This window comes from Pristis pectinata, chromosome 16 (genome assembly GCF_009764475.1).
Source record: "Pristis pectinata isolate sPriPec2 chromosome 16, sPriPec2.1.pri, whole genome shotgun sequence".
In the NCBI taxonomy this organism is placed as follows: Eukaryota; Metazoa; Chordata; class Chondrichthyes; order Rhinopristiformes; family Pristidae; genus Pristis; species Pristis pectinata.
Window position 1 is genome coordinate 24,185,450 of NC_067420.1, and position 27,214 is coordinate 24,212,663.

The 27,214-nt window shown below is 40.2% G+C and overlaps 1 protein-coding gene across 4 annotated transcripts in view; it reads left to right on the top strand.

The window, feature by feature from the left end:
* The first annotated feature begins 775 nt into the window (after positions 1-775).
* Positions 776-27,214, top strand: part of znf512b (zinc finger protein 512B) — an 86,160-nt gene continuing 59,721 nt past the window's right edge. The window contains exons 1-2 of one of the 4 annotated variants that reach the window (XM_052031233.1): positions 776-1,637; positions 6,665-6,790. In XM_052031233.1, coding sequence (XP_051887193.1) covers positions 1,622-1,637; positions 6,665-6,790 — 142 coding nt within the window. In that variant the 5' untranslated portion in view covers positions 776-1,621. Of the gene's footprint in view, positions 1,638-2,654; positions 2,713-3,619; positions 3,678-6,664; positions 6,791-27,214 lie in introns of those variants that run through there. The other 3 variants (XM_052031234.1, XM_052031235.1, XM_052031232.1) reach the window with 3 other exon arrangements.

A 27,214-nucleotide genomic window follows, 5' to 3' on the forward strand; every position in this document is an offset into this window, starting at 1 on the left:
GGCTTTGCTGTTTTGTTTCATTTTGTTTACTTGCAACATTGCAACTTTTTTTCTCTCAATGTTCGGACTGTCTTTCTTCGAGACACGAAGATTCCGTTTATTCACCTTTGCCTCGCTGCTTTCTTCCATACAACTTGGTTTTTAAAATAATGCGCATGTATTCTTTTCCACGTTAAGTTTATTTACAAATTTAAAACCTACTTTAACTAGAAATGCTTAGGGTGGGAAAGTGTTTTGTAAATGTGTGTATGTCTTTTACCGACTCATTAATTCTTTAGTAAAGTTGCTTCCAGCCTTGCCAAACGAATTTTCAGAGACCCTCAAGAGGGTAAAAAGATTCTGCTTCGTGCAACTTGTAAAATTCAGCCAAAAGTATTAGTTAACATGCGGTAGTTTCTTCCAAGATACACGTTTTATATTTCCTGAATAAAATGGTAACGCTTGGTCGGATTAAAATTTATTTGCACAGTTTTTAGGACGAGATCGTTCTGCGGAATATAATCCGATTGGGGAAATGTCAATTTCATTTAAATTAGCAGTGTACAGAATTGTTTCCTTCATTCGTAATAAAGCAGAATCGTATCAAAGTTTCAAAAGCAGGATATGCAGCTGCTGAAAATCTGGAAAAAATATTCAGGTATTATGAACGTTCATGGACCTTAAACGTAAAGACTGTTTCTCTCGCCACAGATGCTGTTCGACCTGTTGAGTATTTGCCGCATTTTTACATTTTGGTTTAAAACAAACTGTCCTCCTTACTTCTGCTGCAAGTAACAAAAAGACATCAAACTGCACATTTTATATCCCGAATATTTTGTGCATAGATTGAAGTGTTAGAATGATAATTGACGTTGGTAAGTCTCAGCATGCTATTTCAGGAAAAAAAAGTAAAATAAATGGAGACACTTGGAATATGTTCAAAGTTTCAACCGAGGTGGTAAAATACAAAAGCAGCTCAGAATGTGACTGGAACTGCATAAATATGATGTTGCTATTTTGAAGTGGGGGTGGAGGGTGTTCTGTAGTTTCTACTTGAGCTGCGGATGCTGTTTATGCAATAATATTGAGAGATGGAAATATGTAATCTGCTGTCTGCTTCTGCCAAGAAAGAAGCAGACATTTCCAGCGCTGAATTGTCGATCTGCTGCTTGTGCTGGAACTCGAAATTCGTGCAGCATTAAATAGTAACGCGAGAGTTGAAACTTACCTCCTCACTGTACAACTGTCAAAGGACAAGTGGAATCGCGCATGACCCAGGAATAGAGTCTACTGTAAGGCCCTGGAAGATAATAATCTAAACAGAAAATTAAGGTAAGACGCCCGATTCTGGTTCCGCCTCCCTTCAATTTGGAGGCCGCCTCGTATTTTCCATCATTTTCTTTGCTTTTACTCTGACGATTGTCAATCGACAGGGGCAACTTTAGGCAGTGCAAACTGTGTTTCTGCCTTTTTTTTTCCGCTGCAAGCTTTAGTTCGCCTGCTTCTTTAAAATGTCGCCATTTTGCCTTAGCGTTGGTGCAAGCTGGATTTTGCCACAGTGCTGTTTGAAACAATGTATCCACGGGTGAAATGGCAACATCGGGCATTGTCGGCGAGTTGAAGGAGGAAGTTCGCGCTTTGTATGCTAATGAAGCAAGGTGAGAGGTTCGAGCCCGGGGGAGAATGTCGGAACTTCTTGGGCTTTTCTCTGGTCCGCCGTGAGCGCGTTCCCGCGCGCGGGTGCCCGCCCGCCGGCCCGGATTCCATGTTGAGTGTCCACACGTGCCAGCTTCGGTGGGGGGTCGTGCACACGTGACTGCGAGTCGGGGGTACGCCCCCCCATCCCCCTCCCCGCCACAGACACCACCCCTTCCCCTCCCCTCCCCCCCCCCCGGGGCACCATGACTGGATGCCCCTTCAATGTCCAGCTTGTGCAGGCAGGTGAAGAAAAGGAACAGATTTTACTTGCACGAGTTTTCTTTTGAGGAAAGCAGCCACTCTCACCTTTCCGTGGCTTTTGTTATTGGGTCTGGCCAGGCCATTATGAATGGCAAGGTGCGGATTCCAGGTGTGTGCTGGAAACCGGCAGGGCAAAAGAAAAGGGAGGATCTGGCCAACCACCCTCATGTATTAGGCTAAGAAAGAGGTTTGGGTAACACAGACATTCAAAATTATGCAGGATTTTAATAGAGCTGAAAGGATTTCCTCTGCCAGATGAGCAGGTATAGATTTAAAATAATTGGCTAAGGCGCCAGAGGGGAATTGTGGAGACTTTTTCCCCACACAAAGGGTTGTAAATACCTGTATCACACTATCTGAAAGGATGTTAGAAGATATCTTAGAAATTTCCTAGAGGCAATTGGGAACATCTACTTGAAGAGGGCAAATTTGCAGCTTGTAGGGGTAAAAGCAGGGATGTGGGATTAAATCAGGTGGCTCTTTCAAACAGCTGGCACAGTTGTGATGAACTGAATGGCTTCCCTTTCTGGAATTTAAGACCTTTTATATTTTGACAGGATATGTCCAATGAGAATGTCAGAAAGGCAAGGGCAGATTATAACATGGATAAAGTCAAGAGTGGCAAGAAAAATGCAAAAAATAATGTTTTGAGGGGGTGGTTATTGGGGACTGTGGGGTGAGACTGAGGGTGAAGCCTAAAGAAGGCCCGAAAGTATCTGAGGCAGAGAGAGATTGCAAGGTGAAGATGCCCAGGAAATGTTCCAGAAAAACGAGGTTAGTGGTTAAAGGAGCTGGAGATATTTATGTTTGTGGGAATGTATGACTGGATTTGTCAAGGGCTTTGTGGCTCAACATCACAGGAGATTGGGGAATGTGCAACAGGCTCAAGTCAATGAAAGTGTTTGAGGCAGAACCATGTGGTTGAAGTTGGACTGAGAGCTGTGTTTGCATATATATACATCGCTGAATAGCTTTGGAAATATTGCAAAGTATTTCATACATGGTAAATGAAATGTAGTGAAGCACAGGAACAATATGGTCTTTAGGTAGGCCTCATGACAAATAGCAGAATGAGTAACTACTTAAGAGATACTGAAGGAAGACATTTCCAAGAGTGAAGAATTATGTCCTTACTGTATTATTTTGTCTTAAATTAGGTGATCACATCATGAGATGATGCTTGAATTCAGAACTTCTGACTAAGTATGTCTAATGCTTGCCTAATGTTTAGAGATGGTGCTGCCAAGGAGGTGGTATAGAAATAGTGAAAAGGTTCAAATTATGAGGTACAGAAAAGGTGACAAAGCAAAGGAGAAGTTACTTTAGGTGCGGTACCTGATATAACGTTGGAATGTAACTATGATAGAGTAATGTCATTGTGATGGAACATTCAAGGAAGATGACATTGTCAACAACAAATACAAATAAAAAACTGCAGATGCTGGAAATCTGAAACAAAAATAGACTTTGCTGGAAAGGCTTGGCAGGTCAGGCAGCATCTGTGGAAAGAGAAACAACCAATGTCAGAACATGATCATCAGTTTTTATTTCATATCAAGGAGAACTATGTGTATGTTCCACCTATTGGTTAACAATTGCATGCCTATGGTAATCCTTTTATATGACTGGCTAGTCAGCAGCTTGATTGCATCACTATTTCTAGATATGAGCGTTCTCCCTGAACTGGCATCTTATGGCAACTGCCACGAGGAAAACAGAGGTCCATGCCACAGAGACTGGTAAATCTTTCTGGACAGTTTTATTTGAAGTCCATTGTGAATATTGCTGCTTTACTACTGACTGCCTAATCCAGGCTATATAATCCCTTAATTCATGGTGTGCAATTTGTCTTGGGGAGAGGGCCTGATTGATAATCTAAAGCATTTCAGAGGACCACTCACATAAAGCCCCAAATTTCTAGTGAGGTCCTCAGCACCAGCTTTCCAATTGTGCTCTGACTCGTGGATTCCAATGATGAAGCACAAGTTTCCTGTAATTTCCCATTAGTTATTCTGGGAAATCTACCTGCTGAGCCTTCAAGTTAAACCTGGCATAGGTTCAGTGTCTCTGTTCATTTCAGTGAAGAAGAATGGCTCAGAGGGAGAAAGATAAGTTTCAAATAATTGTTTTAACTTAAATGTCTTTAGTTGTTCTTAAGTGTTTGTGTTTAAATTATTTTCAAAAGCATTTCAATTTAAACAATAAATGTAAATGTTATAGTACTGTGTAATAGTTTTTATTTGTGCTCATGTGAATGTTAGATTTTCAAATTTCTTTGACCATTTAACAGCCAGTTAGTCTGGGAGTATAGCTCAGATGGCTGTCAAAGCATTTCGGGGAACTGGGCTTGTGCTTTCACTGAGAAGTCCCCATTTGAGAGCTTGCTTTGGAGACATGTAAGGATTGGGAGCAAAATAATGAAGGAATGCTAATTACTCCTTGAGGTGGGTTGGATAGAATCTTTGAAAATTTTTGGCAGTGTTAGTTGAGGAAATAATGTTGGCTAGGACTTGGGGAGATGCTTACCTATCCATGCCTTTTCTTAAACCTCTAGAATTGATGATTACAATGCACCATTTTTTGGCCTTCTATTTTCTACTTGCCATCAATTTAAAGATCTTGGGGTTAAAGTCCATAGTTCCCTGAAAGTGGCAACAGAGGTAGATAGAGAGGCATATGACATGGTTGCCTTCATAGGTCAGAACAGAATATAAAAGTTGGGATGTTATGTTACAACTTTACAAAACACTGGTTAGGCCACACTTGGGGTATTGCATGCAGTTCTGGTCGCCAACCATGGGAAGGATGTGATTGCACTGGAGAGATTGCAGAGAAGTTTCACCAGGATGTTGTCAGAAGTGGAAGACTTTAGTTATGGAGAGAGATTGAATAGTCTGGGTTTATTTTCCCTAGAGCGAAGGAGGCTGAGAGCTGACCTGATAGTGGTATATAAAATTATAAAAGGTATAGGTAGGATAGATGGTCATTTTTTCCCCATGATAGGGGTATTAAAAACAAGAGAGTATCAATCGAAGGTGAGAGGAGGGAGTTTTAAATGGTATTGGGGGGGTAAGTTTTTTTTCCATGTACAGTGGTTGATATGGGGAACCTGCTGCCTGAGGAGCTGCTGGAGTCAGATACAATCACTATGTTTAAGAAACATTTAGATTGGCACTTGAATAGGCAAGGAATAGAAGGTACAAAACTATTGCAGACAATTGAGATTAGTGTAGATGGTCAAAAATGTTGGCATGAACATGATGGCCTGAAGGGCCCACTTCTGTGGTGTAGAACTTGTATACTAAGTAAAAACAGCCAGGACCTCCCGGTGGCCACCCACTTCAATTCCACATCCCATTCCCATACTGACATATCTATCCATGGCCTCCGCCACATTGAGGCCAGATGCAGGTTGGAGGAACAACACCTCATATTCTGCCTTGAGATTCTCCAACCTGATGGCCTCAACATCGATTTCTCTAAGATCTGGTAACTCCACCCCTATATCTCCCCCCCCCACTCCCACTCCCACTCCTTTGTCTTCCCATATTCCTATGGCTCCCTTCCCCTGCCTTGATGACCTGCCCATCTCTCTCTCCTCCGCTCCATCTTTTATTCCATGGTCCACTGCCCTCTCCTACTGGATTCCTCCTTCTTCAGGCCTTTGCCTCTTCTACTTATCACCTCTCAGCTTATCACATCTCACACCCCCTCCCCAAGCCATCTACCTTCCCCCTTTCACCTGGACTCGCCTATCCCCTGCCTGCGTGTGCTCCTCCCCTCCCCCACCTTCTTATTCTGGCTTTTGTCCTCTTCCTTTCCAGTCCTGATGAAGGATCTTGGCCCGAAATGTCGGCTGTTCATTTCCCTCCATGGATGCTGCCTGACCTGCTGAGTTCCTCCAGCAGTTTTTGTGTATTGCTCTAGATTCCAACATCTGCAGAATTTTTTGTGTCACCATCTCACATTCACTAACTTATATTTGCTCCTGTTTCAGCAATGATTTATTTTAAAAAAATTTTCATCCTTATTTTCAAATCCATTCATGACCTTCCCACTACCTATCACGTGCTTCAATCCTCTGCGATATATGTATTCCTTCAATTCTAATCTCTGGAGCAATTTCACATTTAATTGCTGCACTGTTGGTGACTTACCTTTGATTGCCAAGGCTATAAGCTCTGGAATTCCATCTCAACATTTTCACTCTTACCCCTTCTATAAGGCAATCCTCCTGAGTGCCATAGGGAGCTTTAATATGTTCGGTAATCTATGTATAAGGAAGTTCTCACTGTTCCTCTATTATGCCCATGAGATTTCTAATGTTCCACAGGAACAGGGAATTTGATGTCTAATTCAGAAGGTGGTACCTTCAAAATTGCAGCAGTTCATTTTATTGGATCAAAATGTTACTCTGGATTACATTACTGTATTTTAAACTTGCAACAACTTAGGACAAAATGTGCTATCAATAGAACCAATCTGACATATTCTTTTATTGGAAGCAAGAGGAAATAGAAAAGTTGATACAATACTTGATAATAAACTAGAAAGGTCTCATAGAGGTATCATGGAATTTTCCTGGACCTACATGGATGGATATAATTGTTTTCTGTTCCTGTACAAGATGAACATGAAATGATATGTTTCAGTGTTTATATTGATATCTGAGATCTTATATAAATTTATGAGTGACAAAATCTAAGAGGTTGTTGTCGTCTTGCAGAAATGGCGGATTCCAGTATTGTGGGAAAAGTTCGTGGAACTAAAGGCCGCAATGAAAGGGGACTTGGTAACCATAGTAAAGGAACGGCAACCAGAATTAAAACATCTGCTCACACCGTCACGTATGGTATGAATAATATCTGATTTTTAAAAACATTTTCTTTTTGTATTCATTTTCTGGATCTCCGATTGTCACCCCACTCACCATCCCCATGCCTTCTACCCAATCCAATGATTTTTGCTGTGTAGACAAAAATAGAGTGAACAAAGTGTATAGTACTGCAGCAGTAGGGCATAAGTTTTTTTTTGAGAGGTAGGCCAGATTAACAGTGTGAATCACTCCTGAGGGTACTCGTGAAACATTTTAACTACATGTAACCAGGTTCAGATATTTCTAATCCTATTCATTAAGTCTTATTCATGTTCAGATTGCTCCCAAACGACATCAATAATGGTCATCTATTTAAAATGCAATAACTTCTGACAAGAATTGTTAGGTTTGACTGCATATTTTGCTTGTAATTATTTATATAGGGTTTTATTTCTGGGGTTCTCTGTAAAAGTCTGGGTTTTGGTCCAATGTGCATCTTAATATAGATTCAAAATTGTTTATTTTCATTTCTTAAAAACCTTTTTCCAATTTTCCCTCTTTACCTCATTTCCAAATTATATTTACCCGCTTTTGTCTGTCTTTATTCTTTAACAAATAAATATGCAACTCTTCATTTGAGCTGTATTAAGTTTTTATGGAGGTCAGTTCCATATATTTGTGGTTATAATTTGGAAAAACAAAATCTGATACTCACTTGTGGCTGTAGAACTTTTAATACTTGCAAAGAAAAATACCTTCTCTCTTTTGTTACTCACTGTCAGAACCCATACATTGAGGTAAAGTCTCTAGATTTCATGAAATAAAAGATATTTGAGAGTATAATAATTTCTGAAAGAAAATGTTTCCTAAAAGATGTTTGTTTGTTTGTTTTATTTATTTTAACCTGTGAGTGTCTGATTACAAAGAAACTCTTGTCCCTAAAGAATTTTCTAATTGAGCTCATAAACATTTGTGACTTGCAAAAATTTTGTTTACCTAAAATGTTGCCTGAATAATTTCTCTACAAACCTTGGTCTTTTTAATGCAAGGGTGTTCAAATTAGACAGCATCTGTGGAGAGAGAAACAGACTTAATGTTTCAGATTGAGGACCCTCTGATGAAAGCTTATCAACCTGAAATGCCAACTCTATTTATTTCTCCATAGTTGTGGCCTGACTTTCTGCATGCTCCCAGTACTTTCTGTTTTAATTGCAGGTATGCTTTTGTAACATATTCCAGTGAGTTTACATATAGAGTGATAGAGGAGTTAGAGACCAATAAGCACCGAGCTGCTATTGGAACTTAATTAACTATAACAATACTGCCTATCCAGTGGAACACAAGTAAACATCCTGCTGGAAGACCAGTGGATCCACCTATCTGCCTGGCTTATAGCAACATATTGGAAGTACCAGGGTGGGCGAGAAAGAAATGCCAAGCTATGTATTGCATCTCTGTACCACAAGGAGGTAGTACATTGCCCTGTGCCTTTTAGGAATACAATAAATACTTTTCAATAAACTGTTGTGAGTAGTGCTTATACAGGAAAGTAAATTTTTAGTATACAACACAATAATTTAGGGCACAGAGGGAGACCATTCAACTCATCACATTGGAGCTGGGTAAAGAAGAACTATCCTGCCAAATTCAATGGTGCTTAGGTTTGTAGTTTGGAACACAGCCAAGTAATTTTTAATTGTGCCGATTAATTTCTGTCTATACCTCCTTTTCAGGTGGTGAGTTTCTGATTCCAATGTATTATAGCAATTGTCACACGATTTGTTGTTGTCTTTCTATTAACAAGCAAGCTTTAGACTATTCATATAGTCTTGAAATTCTGCAGCGTCTGGAAAGACATATTAAGCATGTGGTGGGCCAACATGTCTTTTGTGAGGGTCTGCCACTGCAAAATGTCTGATTTAGATTATAATCATCAACATATCAACGTGGAGCAAAATTATTTGTAATTTGGTGCTACCAAGCAGTCTTGCTTGGGTCACAAAATGACTTTTGTGGAAAATGTCACACTTGTGCATTACAGACATTAGCATTAAGTTGAGGCTGAAGTGCACTGTGAGCACTGGGCAAAAGAACTCATATCTGCATCTAAACATGACCTGAGATCACATAATGCTCACGTTGGATATCTAACATTGAATAATTTCTGTATCCAAGCACTAATGTTCCTCATCTTTGTGAGCACGAGCAATTTTGAAAAGGCTTTCTGTGAAAATTAATAAGTATGTCACAAAATGAATGGTGCCAAATGGTTTTAATGCACAATTCAAAATTGAAGTAACACAATGCTGTAAATTTTCTGAGGTCATTCACAGAACAGAAAGGGTGAGGAATAGAAATGAGAAATGGTTGATGGAAAATTAAGAAATGATTCAAGATAGGGAGAGAATTAGTAATATGGTGGGTTGTATAGGGGAGGTCTGGAATGCAAGATTGGGACTGAAGGCTATGCCCTGACTGATTGACTGGAGAGAGGGGGAATGCACAGAAGACTTGAGTTGGGAGGTAGGGGCTGATTTTGATGAAGACATGATTGGTGCAAAAGGGTCTTCAAACAAATTGCATAGTCCCATGAGGCTGGTTAATTTGAATTGATGGACCTCATTTTATTATCAGAGGTTGGCCTTTGGTCCAAAACTTAGAAGAATAAAGCAGTCCATTGATTGGCAATCCATCTAGCGGATTAAATATTCACTCCCTCCTCCTCCCACTTACTATGGCTGTAGTATATACCATCTAGAATATGTACTATCATTACTTAGCCAGGTGACTGCAATGGAAACCTTCCAAACCTGTGATTTCCGCCAGCAACAAGGGCAGCAGATACCAACTGCATGTTTCCCACCATCCTGACTTGGAAATATATTGCCATTTCTTTATCTTTGCTGGGTCTAAATACTGGAACACTCTAGTAAACAACTGCGCAGGATTACTTTCACCTTAATGGCTGCAGCATTTCAAGAATGAGACTCATAACCACTTCTTGAGGACAATTAGGAATTCACCATCAATGCTGGTCTTGAATTATATAAAGTCATCAAGGTTGTGAACAGGAGAGGAAATTGAAGTAAGGGTTGCTGCCAGGGAACCAAAGAACAGTGTTCTACTTAATTTAAGTGTTTGGGAGGGGGTTGGGATTCCAAAAAGAACTTGTCGTAGGAAGTGGATGGGGCAGGAGATGACCACAGATTTTTCAGATGCCAAGAGGAACACTTCTGTGCCTTCTAGCTCTTGGGAATCTTCCATCTGGTGGATGGGAGAGTTCTGTCAAGAGCTGTCACGTGTTTGTTTTGCCTCAAGATACTTGCGGTGGAAGTTTATCTTTGATTGCTAGCTCAAGTCATGTGGCGCCTCTGAAATGTCTTCCTTCCTGAACCATGGTTTGTTCTCTACCATAATGAATAGTGCCCTTGACCATACTTCATCTATTTCCCACACCTCTGCTCTCACACCTTTTCCTCCTGGCCAGAGCAAGGTTAAAGTTCCCCTGCTCCTTGCTTTGCAACACAACAGCCTCCCCATTCAATGGATCATCTTTCACAATTTCCACCAGCTCCAACAAGATTCCACCACTAAACACATATTCCCCACCCCTTTCAGTATTTCAAAAAGATTACTCCCTTTGCGACTCGCTGGTCCGCTCTTCCATCCCCACTCACTACTCCCCATCAAATAGCACTTTCCCATGCAACCACAGGAGATGCAGTGCTTGTCCTTTCACCTTTTGCCTTCCCACCAACCAGGGACCCAAACGGCTTTTCCAGTTAAGGTGCTGATTCAATTGCACTTTTTCCAATCCAGTATACTGCATTTGGTGTTTAAAATATGGTCTGCTCAGCACTGGAGAAACCAAATGCAGATTAGGTGATCAATTTGCAGACCACCTGTGCTCATCTGTCTGCAGGAGTGACTCTGAGCTGCCGGTTGTCTGCCATTTTAATTCACCATCTCACTCCCACCCTGACCTCTGTCTGTGCCTTCCTGCATTGTTACAACCAGGTCCAATGTAAGCTCATAGGACAACATCTCATATCTCAGCTTGGCATGTTTATCATCTCTCTGCAGGACCCAATATTGAATTCTCCAACTTCAGATAATTTGTTCTTTATTTTTGCTCATATCAGGACTAGCCACTTGTGCCTGCCAATCCTTCCTTTTTATTTTTTCATTTGTATATTGTGGCCTGCTGGGTATGTCCCAGTAGGCAGACTGTACAATGTCACTGAAACTCCACAACATTAGTGACAAAGCAACTCAGCTCTTCATAAATGTAACAGCTATATCATTTCACCCTATTACCCACGTTCCTTTAGTTCAACCTATTGCCCTCCCGTACCTTCTCTGCTACTTACACTAACTTGTTTTCCCTCTTTCTCAGTTAAGAACATAAAACAGTACAGCACAGGAACAGGCCCTTTGGCCCATGATGTTGTGCCAAACTAATTAAACTAGTAATTAAATGCCTAACTAAACTAATCCCTTCTACCTACACGATGTCCATATCCCTCCGTTCTCTGCACATTCATGTGCCTATCTAAGAGCTTTTTAAAACACCTCTGTTGTATTTGCCTCCACTACCACCCCTGGCAGCACATTCCAGACACCCACCACTCTCTGCATAAAAAAAAATTGCCCCGCACATCTCCTTTGAATTTTCCCATTCTCACCTTAAATGCATACCCTCTAGTATTAGACATTTCAACCCCAGGAAAGACATACCTGCTGTCCACTCTGCCTGTTCCTCTCATATACTTCTATCAGGTCTCCCCTCAGCCTCAACCGCTCCAGAGAAAACAACCCAAGTTTGTCCAACCACTCCATATAGCACATACCCTCTAATCCAGGCAGCATCCTTGTAAACCTCTTCTGCACCCTCTCCAAAGCCTCCACATCATTCCTATAATGGAGTGACCAGAAGTGAATGCAATACTCCAGATGTGGCTTAAACAGAGTTTTATAAAACTGTAATGCTACTTCCTAACTTTCGAACTTAATCCCACAATTGATAAAGGCAAGCATGCCATACACCTTCTTTAACACCCTGTCAACCTGTGCAGCCAAAATGTTCTGACAAAGAGTCTTCGACCTGAAACATTGACTGTTTCTCTTTCCACAGATGCTTCCCTGACCTGCTTAATTTTTCCAGCAGCATTTTTGATGTTATTTCAGATTTCTAGCATCTGAAGATTTTTCAGTTTTCAGGTGGTGCAATTATTAGCTACCAGTTGTACTCCACTCATTTTTCTCTATTGACTTCATACATAAGCAAATATATGGAGATGAGTATTTTTATCCATTATTTTCTAAATTTTATGATCAAAGGCTTATTTCTCCTCTTATGATTCAAACGGATGAGTTTAACAATTATTGGATTGCTGATGCTTGAAAACAGTGATACCTGATCTGTAAAATTGTGTAGTCGTTGGAGATTTTAAAGCTTCCATCTTAGCATAAATGGGCAGTAATCCCTTGAAAATAGTGCAGGGAAATTTATTGCCTTATTTCTGCCATTGCTGTGGCTGTCTCCATTTCATCAGGGTCCTCCAAATAGGTGTCTTGATCCTTAGCTAATTTAAGTTTATTAATTTGGGTTCATGCAATGTAAGTAGTTCCTCAACAAAACCAATATAGGCTGTTACCACTCTGACTTCCCCACTACTTGAAATCAGGGTGCTCTTTCTGGGTGATGGTGAGAAGTTTTGCTTCAGATTATCAGGAATTCCCCATGTGAATATATTGTATGTAGCAATTTCAGTGAATTATTGAAAGGTATCCCAGTTGTTGTTATCTTGATTGTCTTCAAATAAGGTTGCAAGAATGCAGTATTGTGAATAATGCGTGTGACAATAGATTTTTAGAAATCATGAATGACAGTTCATCTAAATCAAAATCTACAGTGACAATAACACTAACCAACTTGTTTAGCAGTTAATGATGCATTTAATGAGCTAATATTTCCTAAACATTGTTCACTATGCAAGCTACACTAGCAGTCTTTGTGTTTAAAAGTTTGAGAATCTTAATGCAAGTACATAGATCTGCATATAATTCATTCTAAACTGGAAGTGCATTTGGTAAATCCAATTACAGCCTGCACTGGCATTGTTGTTTCAAGAATATTTCCTGTTTTGAAATGTGGCATAAGGTGCCTGTAACTACAAGAATAGCATATATCTATATGACACTTTAACACAGGAAAAAAGTCCCATGCACTTCATGAGAATTTTATTAAATGAAATTTGACATCAATTCACATAAGGAGATATTAGGACATATGACCAAAAGCTTAGGAAAAAAGATAGGATTTAAGGAACTCTTAAAGGAGGAAAGAGAAGGAGAGAAGCTACAGCTGTCAGTAATGGAATTATTTTTAAACTTGGAAATGATGAAGAGTATCAAGTTCCCAGGAATCAAAGGCATTTAGATAGCGAGCGTTTGTTTATTTCTCCTACCAAAATGGATAATTTCACATTTTCCCGCATTATACTTCTTTTGCCTGATCTATGCCAAATCACTTAATCTACTCTGTATCCCTTTGTAGCTCTTTACTTTCCTATCTATCTTTTGTGTCATCAGCAAATTTATACCTTCAGTGCCTTTTCATCTCAGTAATTTGTCTAAATTGTAAAAAGTTGAAGCCTCAGTACCTATCCCATGGCACACCACTCATTATATCCTGCCAACCAGAAATAGACCTGTTTATGCTATTCTTTTTTTCCTTTTAGCCAACTAATCCTTCATCAACACCAATATGTTACCTCCGACACCATATCCTTTTGTCTCCCACAATAACTTGTGATGTGGCACCTTATCAAATGCCTTCTGGAAATCAAACTATTATATCCATTGGTTCCCCTTTATTCATAGCACATGTTACTACTCCAATAAATCGATCAAATGTGATTTCCCTTTAATAAAATCATGGTACCTTGTCTGATTATCTTGAATTTTTTTAATACCTCACTATAAAATCTTTGTTAATATCTTCAAACATTTTCCCCACTGGAGATGTTAAGCTAATAACCCTGAAGTTCCTTCTGTCTCCTCCCTTTTTAAATGAAGCAGTTATATTCATTATTTTCCGATCTAACAGAACCTTCTGCAATCTAGGGAAAATTAAAATCAAGGCATCAGCTATCTCACGAACCACTTCTTTCAATACCCTAGGATGACATCCATCAGGAGTCCACTGAAGACTTGTCAGTCACTCCTCCAACTATTTGCTCATTACCACTTCCCTGGTGATTGTAATTTTCCTGAGTTACTCCCACCCTCCAAGCTCCTGATTTACAGATATTTCTGGGATGTTACTTTTATCCTTTGCAGGAAGCAGAGATGACTGTAGCAAGGAGGAATTGCCATGGTGACATAGAAAAATGGATTTAAAGGGGATTGGAGCATCCAATGTTATGTCATGTTAAGATTTGCATCAGTACTTGGAAAAGATGAGCAAGAGGTTAACAGTGAGCAGGAAATAAAATTAGGTCAATCAATAGTAACATAACTGGGTATGACATCCTAAACTCTCCCAAACCATAATGGATTATTTATTAGTTTCATTCTTCTTGGTCACAGTATACAGTCACTACTAACTTGTTGGCAAGCAAAATACACGTTATAGATTTGCTAATATATGCACCTCAAGGCAATCCAGCAATACAATATGGTTGAGGAAAAGTGCAGATTGATTACTACTTTTGTTCTGGAAAGGAAACTTAACTAACATAGCACTTTAAAGTGATTACAACAGGTTTCTAGCCTTTAACCTCAATCAGAATCATCCTTTGAGGTTACTTATAGTAAATGGTTAGGAGATGCCACTTTCTTAATCCTCTCAGTGGTTGGTTACAGGTGATGCAGTTTTTAATGTCCTTTTTTTTTTGGTAAGTTTTAGAATATACTTGGAACTACATTTTGGAAGCTTTTCATATCTCAGGAGTTATTCTGAATCCATCATTAGTAATGAAGCAAGTGGATAGTCATGTATTATGAAATTGCATTCCAAGTCCCTATTTAGTATTGAGAGTCATTGCAGGCAAAATGCCTGTGGTTTTGATATTTCAAAATCCAAAGTTGAGTTTATTGTCATACACACAGGTACACGTATGCACAGGTGCAATGAAAAACTTACTTGCAGCAGCATCACAAATACATAGCATCATATAAGCAACATTCACAAGAAAAACATAAATTAAACATAAATTATGCATAATTTTTACAAGAAAGCACAATTAGAACAAAAAACAAAGTCCATTTTTAGTGCAAAATGGTCAAAGTGGTCATAGTGTTGCTAAACTGTAGTGATTAGGGTTTTGCCGTTTGGTTCAAGAAACAAATGGTTGGAGGGAAGTAGCTGTTCTTGAACCTGGTGGTATGGAACTTCAGGCTTCTGTAGCTCCTGCCTGATGGTAGTTGTGAAAAGATGTCATGGCCCGGATGGTGGGGATCTTTGATGATAGATGTTGCCTTCTTGAGGCAACGCTTCCTCTAGATACTACCAATGGTGAGGAGCGATGTGCCCATGATGTATTGGGCAGAGTCCACTACCCTCTGCAGCTTCTTGTGTTCCTGCACATTCAAATTGTTGTACCAGACCATGATGCAACCAGTCAGGATATTTTCAACAGGTTTATTATTATGTCAATGTTTGCCTGGAAATTGCTTGATTTTTGGTTGGCTATCATCATGATGTCCAGTTGGATTCTTTGAAAAAAGTTATGATGTTGGTCATAAAACATTCAAACCGGAGTTGAGTTTACACCCAGAAACAGGCACTGAAAGGGGACCTATGTGAATCCCAACAAGACCTCACCTAATTTCATGCATCTCCTGACTCTTTACTGCATAACAACCAGAGAATAACACTAGCCCTTAAAGTCACACTCCTAAGTGACAGCCTGATACACACTTAGGCTCTAATGGAGGAGACAGAGGCTGGACCAACTCCACATTCATCAAAGGGACATGCATCCATCATAAGAAGACCCTATCAGTAGGTGACTCTGTCCTTATGAGATATATCACGGCAATACACACATCTCTATTTACCACTGCAGAGTGGAGATCTTCACTGAGAAATGTATTTCATGAAGAAATTTGAGGTTATTTGTGAGGTGCCACTCATCAAGGAATACAGAGATTTGAGCATGCCATTCAAGTAATTGGAGCAGGGATTCACGTATATGTGTTGTAGACAATATAGATAGAACTGCAGAGCAGGATGTAGGGGGATTATTATGCATTATATGAGCTGCACAATAATATTATTAATGCATTGTAATACTGGTACTGATTGGAATGTGGAGTGGGTTGTTTGGGTTGCATTGGAGACTATGATTCTACAGGCTCCTTCGTACAAGTGTCACCACTAGGGAGTTCCCTACAACCAGTGCCAACGGTGCTTCCCTCTTCAGCTGATCCGGGAGATAAGTCTGTGACTGCTGAGATGAAACATCCTCCTTGTAGCTGCTGTTTGCTGCCTCCCTTCAGGTCACTTTGCTCCTGCTGCCCTTCAAGTTCTGTGTCAGGGCCCTCTGGCATCAAGTCCCCTTGCTGCTTTTCCTCTGGCAGTCACTGCCATTTTCATTGTGCAGCATGCAGTACGTGGCAATGAAGACTCTGCAACTGCTTGGAGCATATGATAAAGTTTTCTGCTCGGATATAAAATTAAGCACACATACAGGCAACCCTGCATTATGGGCGTGGATTGCATTCCTAGAAAACATTTGTATCATGATTTTCTGCAACACGAAGCCGTGTTATCTGTGCGTGTATCAAAAATGCAAGTTGTGAATTAAAGTAGATTTTGTGTTTATTTATTTACTATTTTTCACATGAATTTCGCAAGAGCGAATTTAGATTCTGTAGCCCAGATTTTTTGATAATGATTTGTGAATTCTGTAAGGGAAAATTTTTATATATCATAATACCTTAAAAAAAACAAAGGTTTTTTCTTGCCCTTTCATCAGGAAAGTATTACCTTTTTAGGGATCACTGGTTAGACCTTCACTGCCTGGTACAAATGACTGGAATTTATATGGTGTACAGTGAGCCCATTTGGACCTGAAAACTGCTAATCAGAGCCCAATGTCTGGTGTAGGACCCGAAGTGTAAACAGCCTTCTGTCTGAGACAGGTGGGAGAGGGTTTTATCTATGTGGATGTCCATCTGAATAATGAAGTGTGTGGGCTTTAGGAACCTAAGGGACAGCTGAGGTCTACACCTTCTGCTCCCCTCCTTCACCATTTTCATCTCCAGGTTGCTTTTGGGTGAATAATGGAGCCAGAAATTTAAGCCTATCCTTATTACCTTAATCAATTTGTCTTTCTCAAGGATAAAATAGTATACTGATCTAGATTGGAGCATTCTTTGAATTGGCTTTTAAGGTAAATATTGTGAAGACTTTTTACCTTGTTTCAGAACCGTAAAATGGTTCTTAAATAAAGAAACAATCTCTGTTTTGTCAGTGCCTTATATAATATGCTGTTGTCTTTTAAAGGCATGTTGGAGACATGTGAAGTGTATCAAGGTAGCTCCGGAAATTTTTGGAAACTAGATACGTGTGAAAAGTATCATCCAATAACTAAAATAACCCAAACTTGTTGCTTTGGAGAAATATTCTACCTCATTACATATATGGGTCTTCATGCTTGATAACTGATTCATTGATTTTACAAGGTTGTGTGTGTTTTACAGTTCAGTAGAAAGATTAATTTAAATTAATCAGGACAAACATAGTACTTTTGGATTGCTTATGCATGCAGATTAGAAGGATTTAGGTTAATGTGCTCCACTGTATTGAAATATTACTGACAATAGCTTAATTAATCTACTTCACTTCATTTCTTGATCAGCAGACTCAGTAAGGACAGCTTAGATGGCGAATCACTTAATTACTGAGAAACTAAGCAGCTAAATTGAATATTTATGTCCATCATGTAACTATGGCTAAGTGTTCCTTTAAGTTTGATTTCTTCCTTGACTTTATTTTGGCCTTAAACTAACTAAGGTAAACTAAGAAGTAGATTTCTAAGTTGCACTTACCTGAACCTTGTACTTGTTGGAAACAGGAGTGGTGCCAGAGGACTGGAGTGTAACAAATCTTAGTCCTTTGTTTAAAAATGGGTTTAAGGATTAGGTCAGTCAGTTTCACGTCTGTAGTGAGAAAACTTTCAGTAACATTGGGTAGGTACAGAATTAATAGTCACCTGAAGAAAAACACATTAATTAAGGCAAGCAAGCACAGATTTGTAAAGTGAAAATTGTGTTAAATCAACTTGATCGGATTCTGTGATGAAATAACAGGTAGAGTTGCAAAGGGTAATGCAGTCAATGTGATGTTCATGGATTTCTAGAAGGTTTTAGATAAGGTGTCCCATAACAGGCTTATCAGCAAACTTTGAATCATTCAGCTTGAGAGAGAGCATAGATATGAACTTGGGTAAGTAACAAACAACAGAGGACCATAGTGAATGGTTGTTTCTTGGACTGGAAGAAGATGAATAGTGTTACTCGCCAGGATCGGTGTTTGGACCTCTGCTATTTTGATCTATATTAACAACATAAACCTATGGCTGCAGACTGCAATTTCTAAATTTGCAAATGAACAAGTTGCTGTATTGTGAATTGCAAAAAGGATAGTGGTAGCTACAGCCAGATATAAACAGGGCAGTGTAATGGGCAGCTGAAGTTTAATGCAGACAGTGTGCGGTGATGCATTTTGGAAGAGGAATGAGGAGAGGGAACATAAAAGAAAAAATATAGTACTAAAAGGGGTGCAGGAACACAGAAACCTGGGGTATTGTGCACCAATCATTGAAAGCATCAGGACAGGTTGAGAAAGTGTTTAATAAGGCATACACAGTTTTGGGCTTTATTGGGCATAGAGTGTCAATGAGGAAAGTCACGCTGCATCCTTCTGAAACTCTGGTGCAACCTCAACTAGTATTTTGTGTTTAATTCTGGTTGCCACATTATACGAAGGATATGAAGTCTTTTTAGAATGTGTCCAGGAAAGATTGACATGAATGTTTCTTGGAAGAGGGATTACAGTTACAAGGATAGATTAGAGAGGCTAGAGCTGTTTTCTTTGAAGGAGAAAAGGGTGAGGGGAAATTGAATAGAAGTATAGAAAATGATGAGTGTTCTAGACAAAGTGGATGGTGGAAGGCTTGGTGGAGGGTTTAAAGGACTGGAGATCACAGACAAAAATGAAGGGGAAGAGAATGTAGAGTAACATCAGGGAATAAATACAGAGCATGGGTTGGAATCTGGAATGCACTGCATGCATATGTGGTGGAAACAGGTTTGATTGTGGTCTTCAAGAGGGATTTGAATATATATATGGTGAAGCAAAATTTGCAAACCTGTTGTGGGTGGAATGCCTATCAAGTAGGCTGGTACCTGATGTATGGTGTCAAGCTTACTGAATATATTCCTCCTTGAGTAATCAAACCTCACAGACGTACCTCAAGGATGCATGCTTAGCCCACTGCTCTACTCTCTCTAACTCATGACTATGTGGCTAAGCACAGCTCAAATGCCATATATAAATTCGCAGATGACACCACTGTTGTTAGTAAAATCTCAGATAGTGACGAGGAGGCGTACAGGAATGAGATAGATCGGCTGTTCAGTGGTGTCGCAATAACAACCTCAAACTAAATATTTGCAAGATCAAGGAACTGATTGTGGACTTCAGGCAGGGGAAATTGGGAGAACGCACACCAGTCCTCATTGAGGGGTCAGCAGTGGAAAGGGTGAACAGCTTCAAGTTTTTGGGTGTCAAAATCTCAGAGGATCTATCCTGGGCCCAACACTTGGATGCAATCATGAAGAGGGCATGCCAGCGGCGAGGAGTTTGAGGAGATTGAGAAGTATGTCACCAAAGACTCTTGCAAATTTGTACAGATATATGGTGGAGAGCATTCTGACTGGTTGCATCACAGCCCGGTATGGAGGTTCCAATGCACAGGATTGCAAGAAGTTGCAGAAAGTTGTCGACTCCACCAGCTCCATCACGGGCACAACCTTCCCTTCTATCAAGGACATCTTCAAGAGGTGGTGCTTCAAGAAGGTGGCATCCGTCACTAAGGATCCTCACCATCCTGGACATGCCCTTTTCTCGTTACTACCATCAGGGAGGAGGTACAGGAGCCTGAAGACCCACACTCAAGGATTTCGGAACAGCTTCTTCCCCTCTGCCATCAAATTTCTGAACGGCCCATGAACACTACCTCGTTATTCCTTCTTTTCACACTATCTTATTTATTTATTTATTTATTTAGTGGTTCATAGTAACTTTTATGTCTTTGCACTGTACTGCTGCTGTGAAATAACAAATTTCACATCATATAAGTCAGTGATAATAAACCTGATTCTGATTCTGAGACCAAGATCCCTTTCAGTAATCTGGATGTGGTTACACCAACATTAAGCTATTTTAGAGTACAATGCTATTTCAATACTTGTACCTTCACAAAACTCCAAAAGCTAATCAGAATGGAGCAGCAATCGTGTAACAAAATAACTTGCACAAATCAGGGTCCCGCAAATAGCAGCATGAGGATAATCGCATAATTTATGCAGTAATTTTGGTCTGTGTATAAATAACGGCAGGGACACCAAAATGCACTGCAAGATGTTCTTTGCACAGGCCTCAGTTTAAAGCTGACACCTCTGATATTGCAGCAGTCCCTCAATACTGCATTAGAGTTGTAAGCTAGATTTTTGTGCTCATCACTGGAGTGGGACCAGAACTCACTACCTTTGGACTGGGAGGTGAGTGTGGTACCATTGAGAACATACATGGTAATATTTTCATTTAGTTGTCTCCATGCATGTCCACATGGAGGATTCCCCAGGCCTGCTTATTACAGCAATGGACTCTCTAGCCTGTCTTGGTCTCCTTCTGTTTCTCTTTGTCTCCTTCTCTCCCACTTTGCTTAATGAAGGATCCTAGTACTGGATTCCACCTGCTGGGACTTGCTCATGCAGTTCCTCAAGTAATGATGAAGCAGTCCTCATAAACTTTGTAAAGGCCTCCTTCTGCCTAGTAGCATTTGAATCCCAAAAATGGCAAACTCATTGACTGATGCTAATGCATGTCTTGACTGTTCTGTGTGCTAGGACAGATATGCATTACCAAGGTCTAGAAGAGAAAATGCAAATTGGGCAATTTGCAGTATGGTACCAATTTTACTTTAATGTTCACTGAAATTGAATCACATGGAATACAAAAATGTATGTGATCTAGTTTCCAGGATAATATATATTTAGTAAGACCTTATAAAGCAATGTATCATCCAGTGTAATGTTAGCAATGGAATGGGAGATCCATTGGTATGCATATGTTGGATGTGTGTTTTGACTCTCCTGATACAAGATGCATGTATTACAGATGTATTTGATGAATTCTAATTAATTATTCATAAGACAGCATCAAAACATTCCTGGAAAGGTAGGGCAATGTGAATAATAAATGAAGAAATGGATAGATAACTCTTCAAGGACATACTGGGCCACAACTTGTTGGTCGCAGGGAGTTATTGTTCACCATTGACATATATACCAATGACGGACTTAAACTTTCACAGATCTGTTACTAGCAGAGTGCTGGTAAGTACCATTTAAATCCAAAATGGTCTCAAAATGGCTTGAAAAATTTTGATAGCCGGCAAAGCCATCCATTCGGGATTTGCTGGCTAGCAAAACTGTCAAGGTCTCAGAATGCGTCTTCTTGTTGCTTACTTTGAAAAGGATTAAAAATATTAAAATCAATTCAACATAATAAAAATCATATTTAAATGAAATCATTTGAAACACTTGTTCAATTAATAGCATTTTTAATAAATTAACTAAAAATGTAAATTACCTTATGCTTTTCCTTCTCCCTCAAATTCATTCCTCCCCATTTACATGAATGAACTTGATTCAGTGAGCAGATGTTCCAGTAAAACTAGAGAGGAAATACAAAATGTTTGTGTTGTGCCACTGGGCACCGTGTGGATTCTCCAGTACGAGATTGGTCACAAGCTTACAACTTCTATATTCGTTCTGGAGTCCCAAATATCCTGGTGTCAATGGGGGATACAGCTGACTGTTCATAATGAAATTGCTCACGATCCCCAGCAAGTTTCAGTTTATTAAAATATCCAATCAAGCAATTAGTAAAATTAAATGGAAAATAAATTGAATCTAAGTATTAATTGAAAATCTTTTTAGTCACCAGTTTAACCTTACACACACACTTGGCAATAAAGCTCATAACATATTAACATATATGGATACGGAAGTGCTTAAACTTAGAAGTACAATATTGCTTTCTGTAGTTGTGTTGCCCTCAGCAACATTTCATATTTGAAAGTTGTGTTAATATGAGGATAGTTAGTATCAAATTCGTACTAGTTTTCAAATATTTTGGTCAGTTGAAGTGACTCAACAAAGTAGAAGGATATAATTTGTAGTGTGCTCTGATGCCTACAATATATGTGACTGAGAGCAAATCTGGCCAGCTGGTGCATGACACAACAAATAGCTGCTTATGTCTAGTCCCAAATTATTGAGTTGTAAATGTCTAAGCAAACAATTTTATATAATTGGAATCTGGTGTATTTTATATAAAACAAATCTCTTCAAAACAAGGTAACTCAAGGTCATCATTTTCTGAGATAACTTGGAAAGCAACAAATATATTTGCCAGTCTTCTCCAGTGGCAGCTTACAAGTATGGAAAAGCTAAATATGGACACAAATGATGATAGAAGACTCAAAAGAAGAAATACTTTGGCCAGAGCAATACAAGTGAGACTTCGTTATTAATTTTTTTAATAATGCTGTATTTTTAAAAATTATATTATGTTCAAATCGTTATTCATTTTAAATGCACCAACTTCTGTGAGTTACAAATTATGATTCAAATTTGGAAGGAGATTTTGAATAAGTACTGTGGTTTAAACACATTAATTTAGATCTTTTGGTAGAAAAGACAAATCCAAAGAAAATTAGTAAAAAGGAAGATTCCAGCAATTTTATCTTTTCTTGCCCTCATATCAAAACTGATCCTGTAGATTTCCAGTAAAGGTAAGTTTTCCCCTGATTAGTTGGCAAATTTATGTGATTGAAAGAATCACAATTATCTATCAGGAGTCGGTAAGGAAATTTCCTTTTACATTCTAATGCCCAATCAAAAGAAATTACTTGATCATCTCTGATGAGAGCTTATTGAAGTGTCTGTCCAAATTCTGTTAGTGGAGATGCATTCTTTCAAAACCCAGCACTCCATGTCTTGTATTAGGATGACTCTGACATACTGTGAGCTCATCCGAGAGATCTGCCCAATTTACTGACTTCCAATCAACTCTAGGTAGTTGCAAGTCATCTGCCTATTTAGAATAGTTCAATTCAAGTGAAGCTACACTGCCAACCATGCTGTATGCCCAGGGCGGAGTCACAAGGTGTCTACTAGCATTATGTTAAAAAAAAAATTCATGACCAGCACATGATGTTCACCTACATATATTTTCTATTCATAATTTAAGGACAATATTAAAATTGGGCCAGAATTTGAAAGAGCAGAGTACGTAATGGTATCAGTTGGTAATTAGAGGTACACTTACACATTTTCTTGTGGCACGTTATAAATCACATGAAGATCACTCATTCCAGCCCTGGGACATCACATCAGTGAAGGTCAATCATTCCAGCCCAAGGACTTCACAGCAGGAGTTCTTCAGGACAGTGTACAAGGCCCAACCCTCTTCAGCTGCTTCATCAATGACCTTCGTTCCATCATAAGGTCAGAAATGAGGATGTTTGCTGATGGTCAGTGTTTAATTTCCTCTACAGCTCTTCAGCAAACGAAGTACCTCATACTTGCATGCAGCAAGATCTAACTAAAATTCAGGTACAGGTTGGTAGGTGGCAAGTAATGTTAACGTTGTGAAATTGCCGAACAATGACCAGCTTAAACAAGAGGGGTTCTTACCACTAAATTTGTCATTCAGTGGTACTATAATATAGACCCACTAGAGTGTCACTTTAGTGGGGCTGTATTATAGATTTCCCCCCCTCCCCCCACCAATAGTGAGTGGGAACTTGAGGAGCAGGTGTGTAGAGAAATTGCTCATAGTTATAAGAATAACAGGGTTGTATTAGTGGGAGATTTTAATTTCCCCTATATTGACTGGGCCACACAGAGGGATGGAATTTGTGAAATGCGTCCAGGAAGGTTTCCTGAGTCAATATAGAGAGATCTGCTTGGGAGAGTGTAATACTGGATCTCCTCCTGGGGAACTAGGCAGGGCAAGTAACTGAGGTAGCAGTCAGGGAGCATTTTAGCTCTAGTGACCATAATTCCATTAGTTTTGAGACAGTGATGGAAAAGGATAGGCCAGGTCCACAGGTTAGGGTAATAAACTGGAGCAGGGCTAATTTTGGGGGAATTAGGCAGGATCTAGCAGAGGATGATTGGGTGAACCCGTTTGAAGGGAAAGGAACCGATGGCAAGTGGAAGGCTTTTAAGAGTATGATATCAAGAGTCCAGGGGCAGCATGTTCCTGTTAGGGTGAAGGGTAAACTTGGCAAGTTTAGGGAACCCTAGTTGACGAGAGATATTGAGGCTCTGGTCAAGAAAAAGAAGGAAGCATATATTGGGTTGAGGAGGTCAGGGATGAATGAATCCCTTGATGACTATGAAAAGATTAACAATACACTTAAGAGGGAAATCAGGAGGGCAAAGAGAGGGTGGAGTGGCTTAAATATGATGAGCGTTTGTCGGCTCTTGGACTGTACTCACTGCAGTACAGAAGAATGAGAGGGGACCTCATAGAGACATTTAAAATGTTGAAAGGACTGGACAGAGTAGATGTGGCCAAGCTGTTTCCCTTGGCGGGTGAGTCCAGGACCAGAGGGCACAATCTTAGAATTAGAGGGTACAGGTTTAAAACAGATAAGGAGAAATTTCTTTAGCCAGAGGGTGGTGAATTTGTGGAATTCCTTGCCACGTACAGCAGTGGAGGCCAGATCATTGGAGGCGTTTAAGGAAGAGATAGATGGATATCTAATTAGTCGGAGTATCAAGGGATATGGGGATAAGGCCGGAAATTGGGGTTAGAATTTTTTTTTGTCCCCCCCCCCCCCCCCCCCCACAATTTCTCATTTCTTTTTCTTTTTTCCCCTTTTCTTTGGAGCAGACTCGATGGGCCGAATGGCCTACTTCTTCTCCCTTGTCTTGTGAGAGATGTATCTGGCAGGTAGGATTAAGGAAAATCCCAAGAGATCTTTAAATTTTTAAAAAAAATTTTATTTACAGCATGGTAACAGGCCTTTCTGGCCCAATGAGTCTGCGCTGCTCATTTTAAACCCAAATTAACCTACCCGTACGTCTTTAGAATGTGGGAGGAAACCAGAGCACCCAGAGGAAACCCACGCAGACACGAGAGAATGTACAAGCTCCTTACAGACAGCGACGGGAATCGAACCCCGATCGCTGGCGCTGTAATAGCGTCACGCTAACCGCTATGCTACCATGCCAAGATGTATTAAGAGTAAAAGGGTGGCTAGGGAGAGAGTAGGTCCCCTTAGAGATCAGCAGGGCTGCCTATGTCTCGAGTCATAGGAGATGGGTGGGATTTTTAATGAATATTTCTCCTCTGTGTTTTCTGAGGCGAAAATAGTGCTCGATCAAGAGATAAGGGAAACCAATGGAGATGTTTTGGAGGACAGCCATATTACCAGGGAGGGGTATTTGCAGCCTTACAGCTCATTAAAGTGAATAAATCCCCAGGGCCTGACCGAGTGCATCAGACTTTTTGGGAAGCTAGAGAAGAAATTGCAGAGGCCTTTGCAGAGATATTTGCTTCATCGTTAGCCACTGGTGAAGTTCATTGAAGGCCGAAAGGTGGTTAATGTCATTCCGTTGTTTAAGAGGGGTAGCAAGGGCAAGCCAGGGAACTACAGGCCAGTCAGCCTGACATCAGTAGTGGGGAAGTTACTGGAGGGAATTCTGAGGGACAGGATCTACCCCTATTTGAATAGACAGGGTCTGATGTCTTTCTGTATGGGAAGTTGTGCTTGATGAATCTTTTAGAGTTCTTTGAAGAGCTAAGCCAAAGGGTAGGGTCATGGATGTTGTCTGTTTGGACTTTAGCACGGCCTTCAACAAGGTCCCGCACGGCAGGCTGGTCTGGAAGGTTAGGTCCCATGGAATACAGGGGAGCTAGTTAGGTGGATTCGAAATTGGCTTGGAGATAGGGTGGTGGTTGAGGATTGTTTCTTGTAATGGAGACTGGTGACTGGTGGTGTGTCACAGGGGTCATTGCAGGGACCCTTGTTATTTGTTATTTATATCAATGATTTAGTTGTGAATGCATAAGGCTTGATCAGTAAATTTGCAGATGACATGAAATTAGGAGGTGTTATTGATAGTGAAGAAGGTCATTGTAGATTACATGGGGATCTTGATCAGTTAAGGAAGTGGGCCGAGGAGTGGCAAATGGATTTCTTTACAGATAAGTGTGAGGTGATGCATTTTGGAAAGTCAAACCAGCTTAGGACCTATATTATGAATGGTAGGGCGCTAGGGAGTGTAATGGAACAGAGGGACCTATGAGTACAAGCGCACAGTTTGTTGAAAGCAGTGTCACAGTTCGAGAGGGTGGTGAAAAAGGCATTTAACACACTGGCCTTCATCAGTCAGGGCGTTGAGATTAGGAGTTTTACAAGTTGTTGGTGAGGCCACACTTGGAGTACTGTGTACAGTTTTGGTCACCCTGTAAAAGGAAAGATGTGGTTAAACTGGAAAGAGTGCAGGAAAGATTTACGAGGATGTTGCCAGGGTGAGAAGGCCTGAATTACAGGGAGAGGTTGGCCAGGCTAGGTCCTTATTCCTTGGAACATAGAATGAAGGGTGACCTTAGAGAGGTGTTTAAACTTATGAGAGGCATAGATAAGGTGGATGGTAAGAGTCTTTTCCTCCGGGTAAGGGAGTCCAAAACTATGGGGCAGAGACAGGGTGAGAGAGGAAAGCTTTAAAAGGAACCTGAGGGGCAACTTTTTCACTCAGAGGGTGGTGAGTATATGGAACGAGCTGCCAGAGCAAGTGGTTGAGGCAGGTACAATAGTGTAATTTAAGAAGTACTTGGATAAGTATACGGAGGAGAGGGTCCTGGAGAGAGATGGGCTGAACACAGGAAATTGGGACTAGCTAGGTAGACAATGTGGTTGGCATGGGCTTGTTGGGCTAAAGGGCCTGTATCCATGCTGTATTGCTCTATGACTCTGTGACTCAACTAATCCCCCATAATTCTGAGGGTCACCATTGACCAGAAACTCAACTGCACTCAACAGAATACTGTGGCTGAAGTGCAGGTTAGAGGCTGGATATTTTGCAGCATGTGACTTACCTTCTGATGCCCCAGAGCCTTTCTACTATCTACAAGGCATA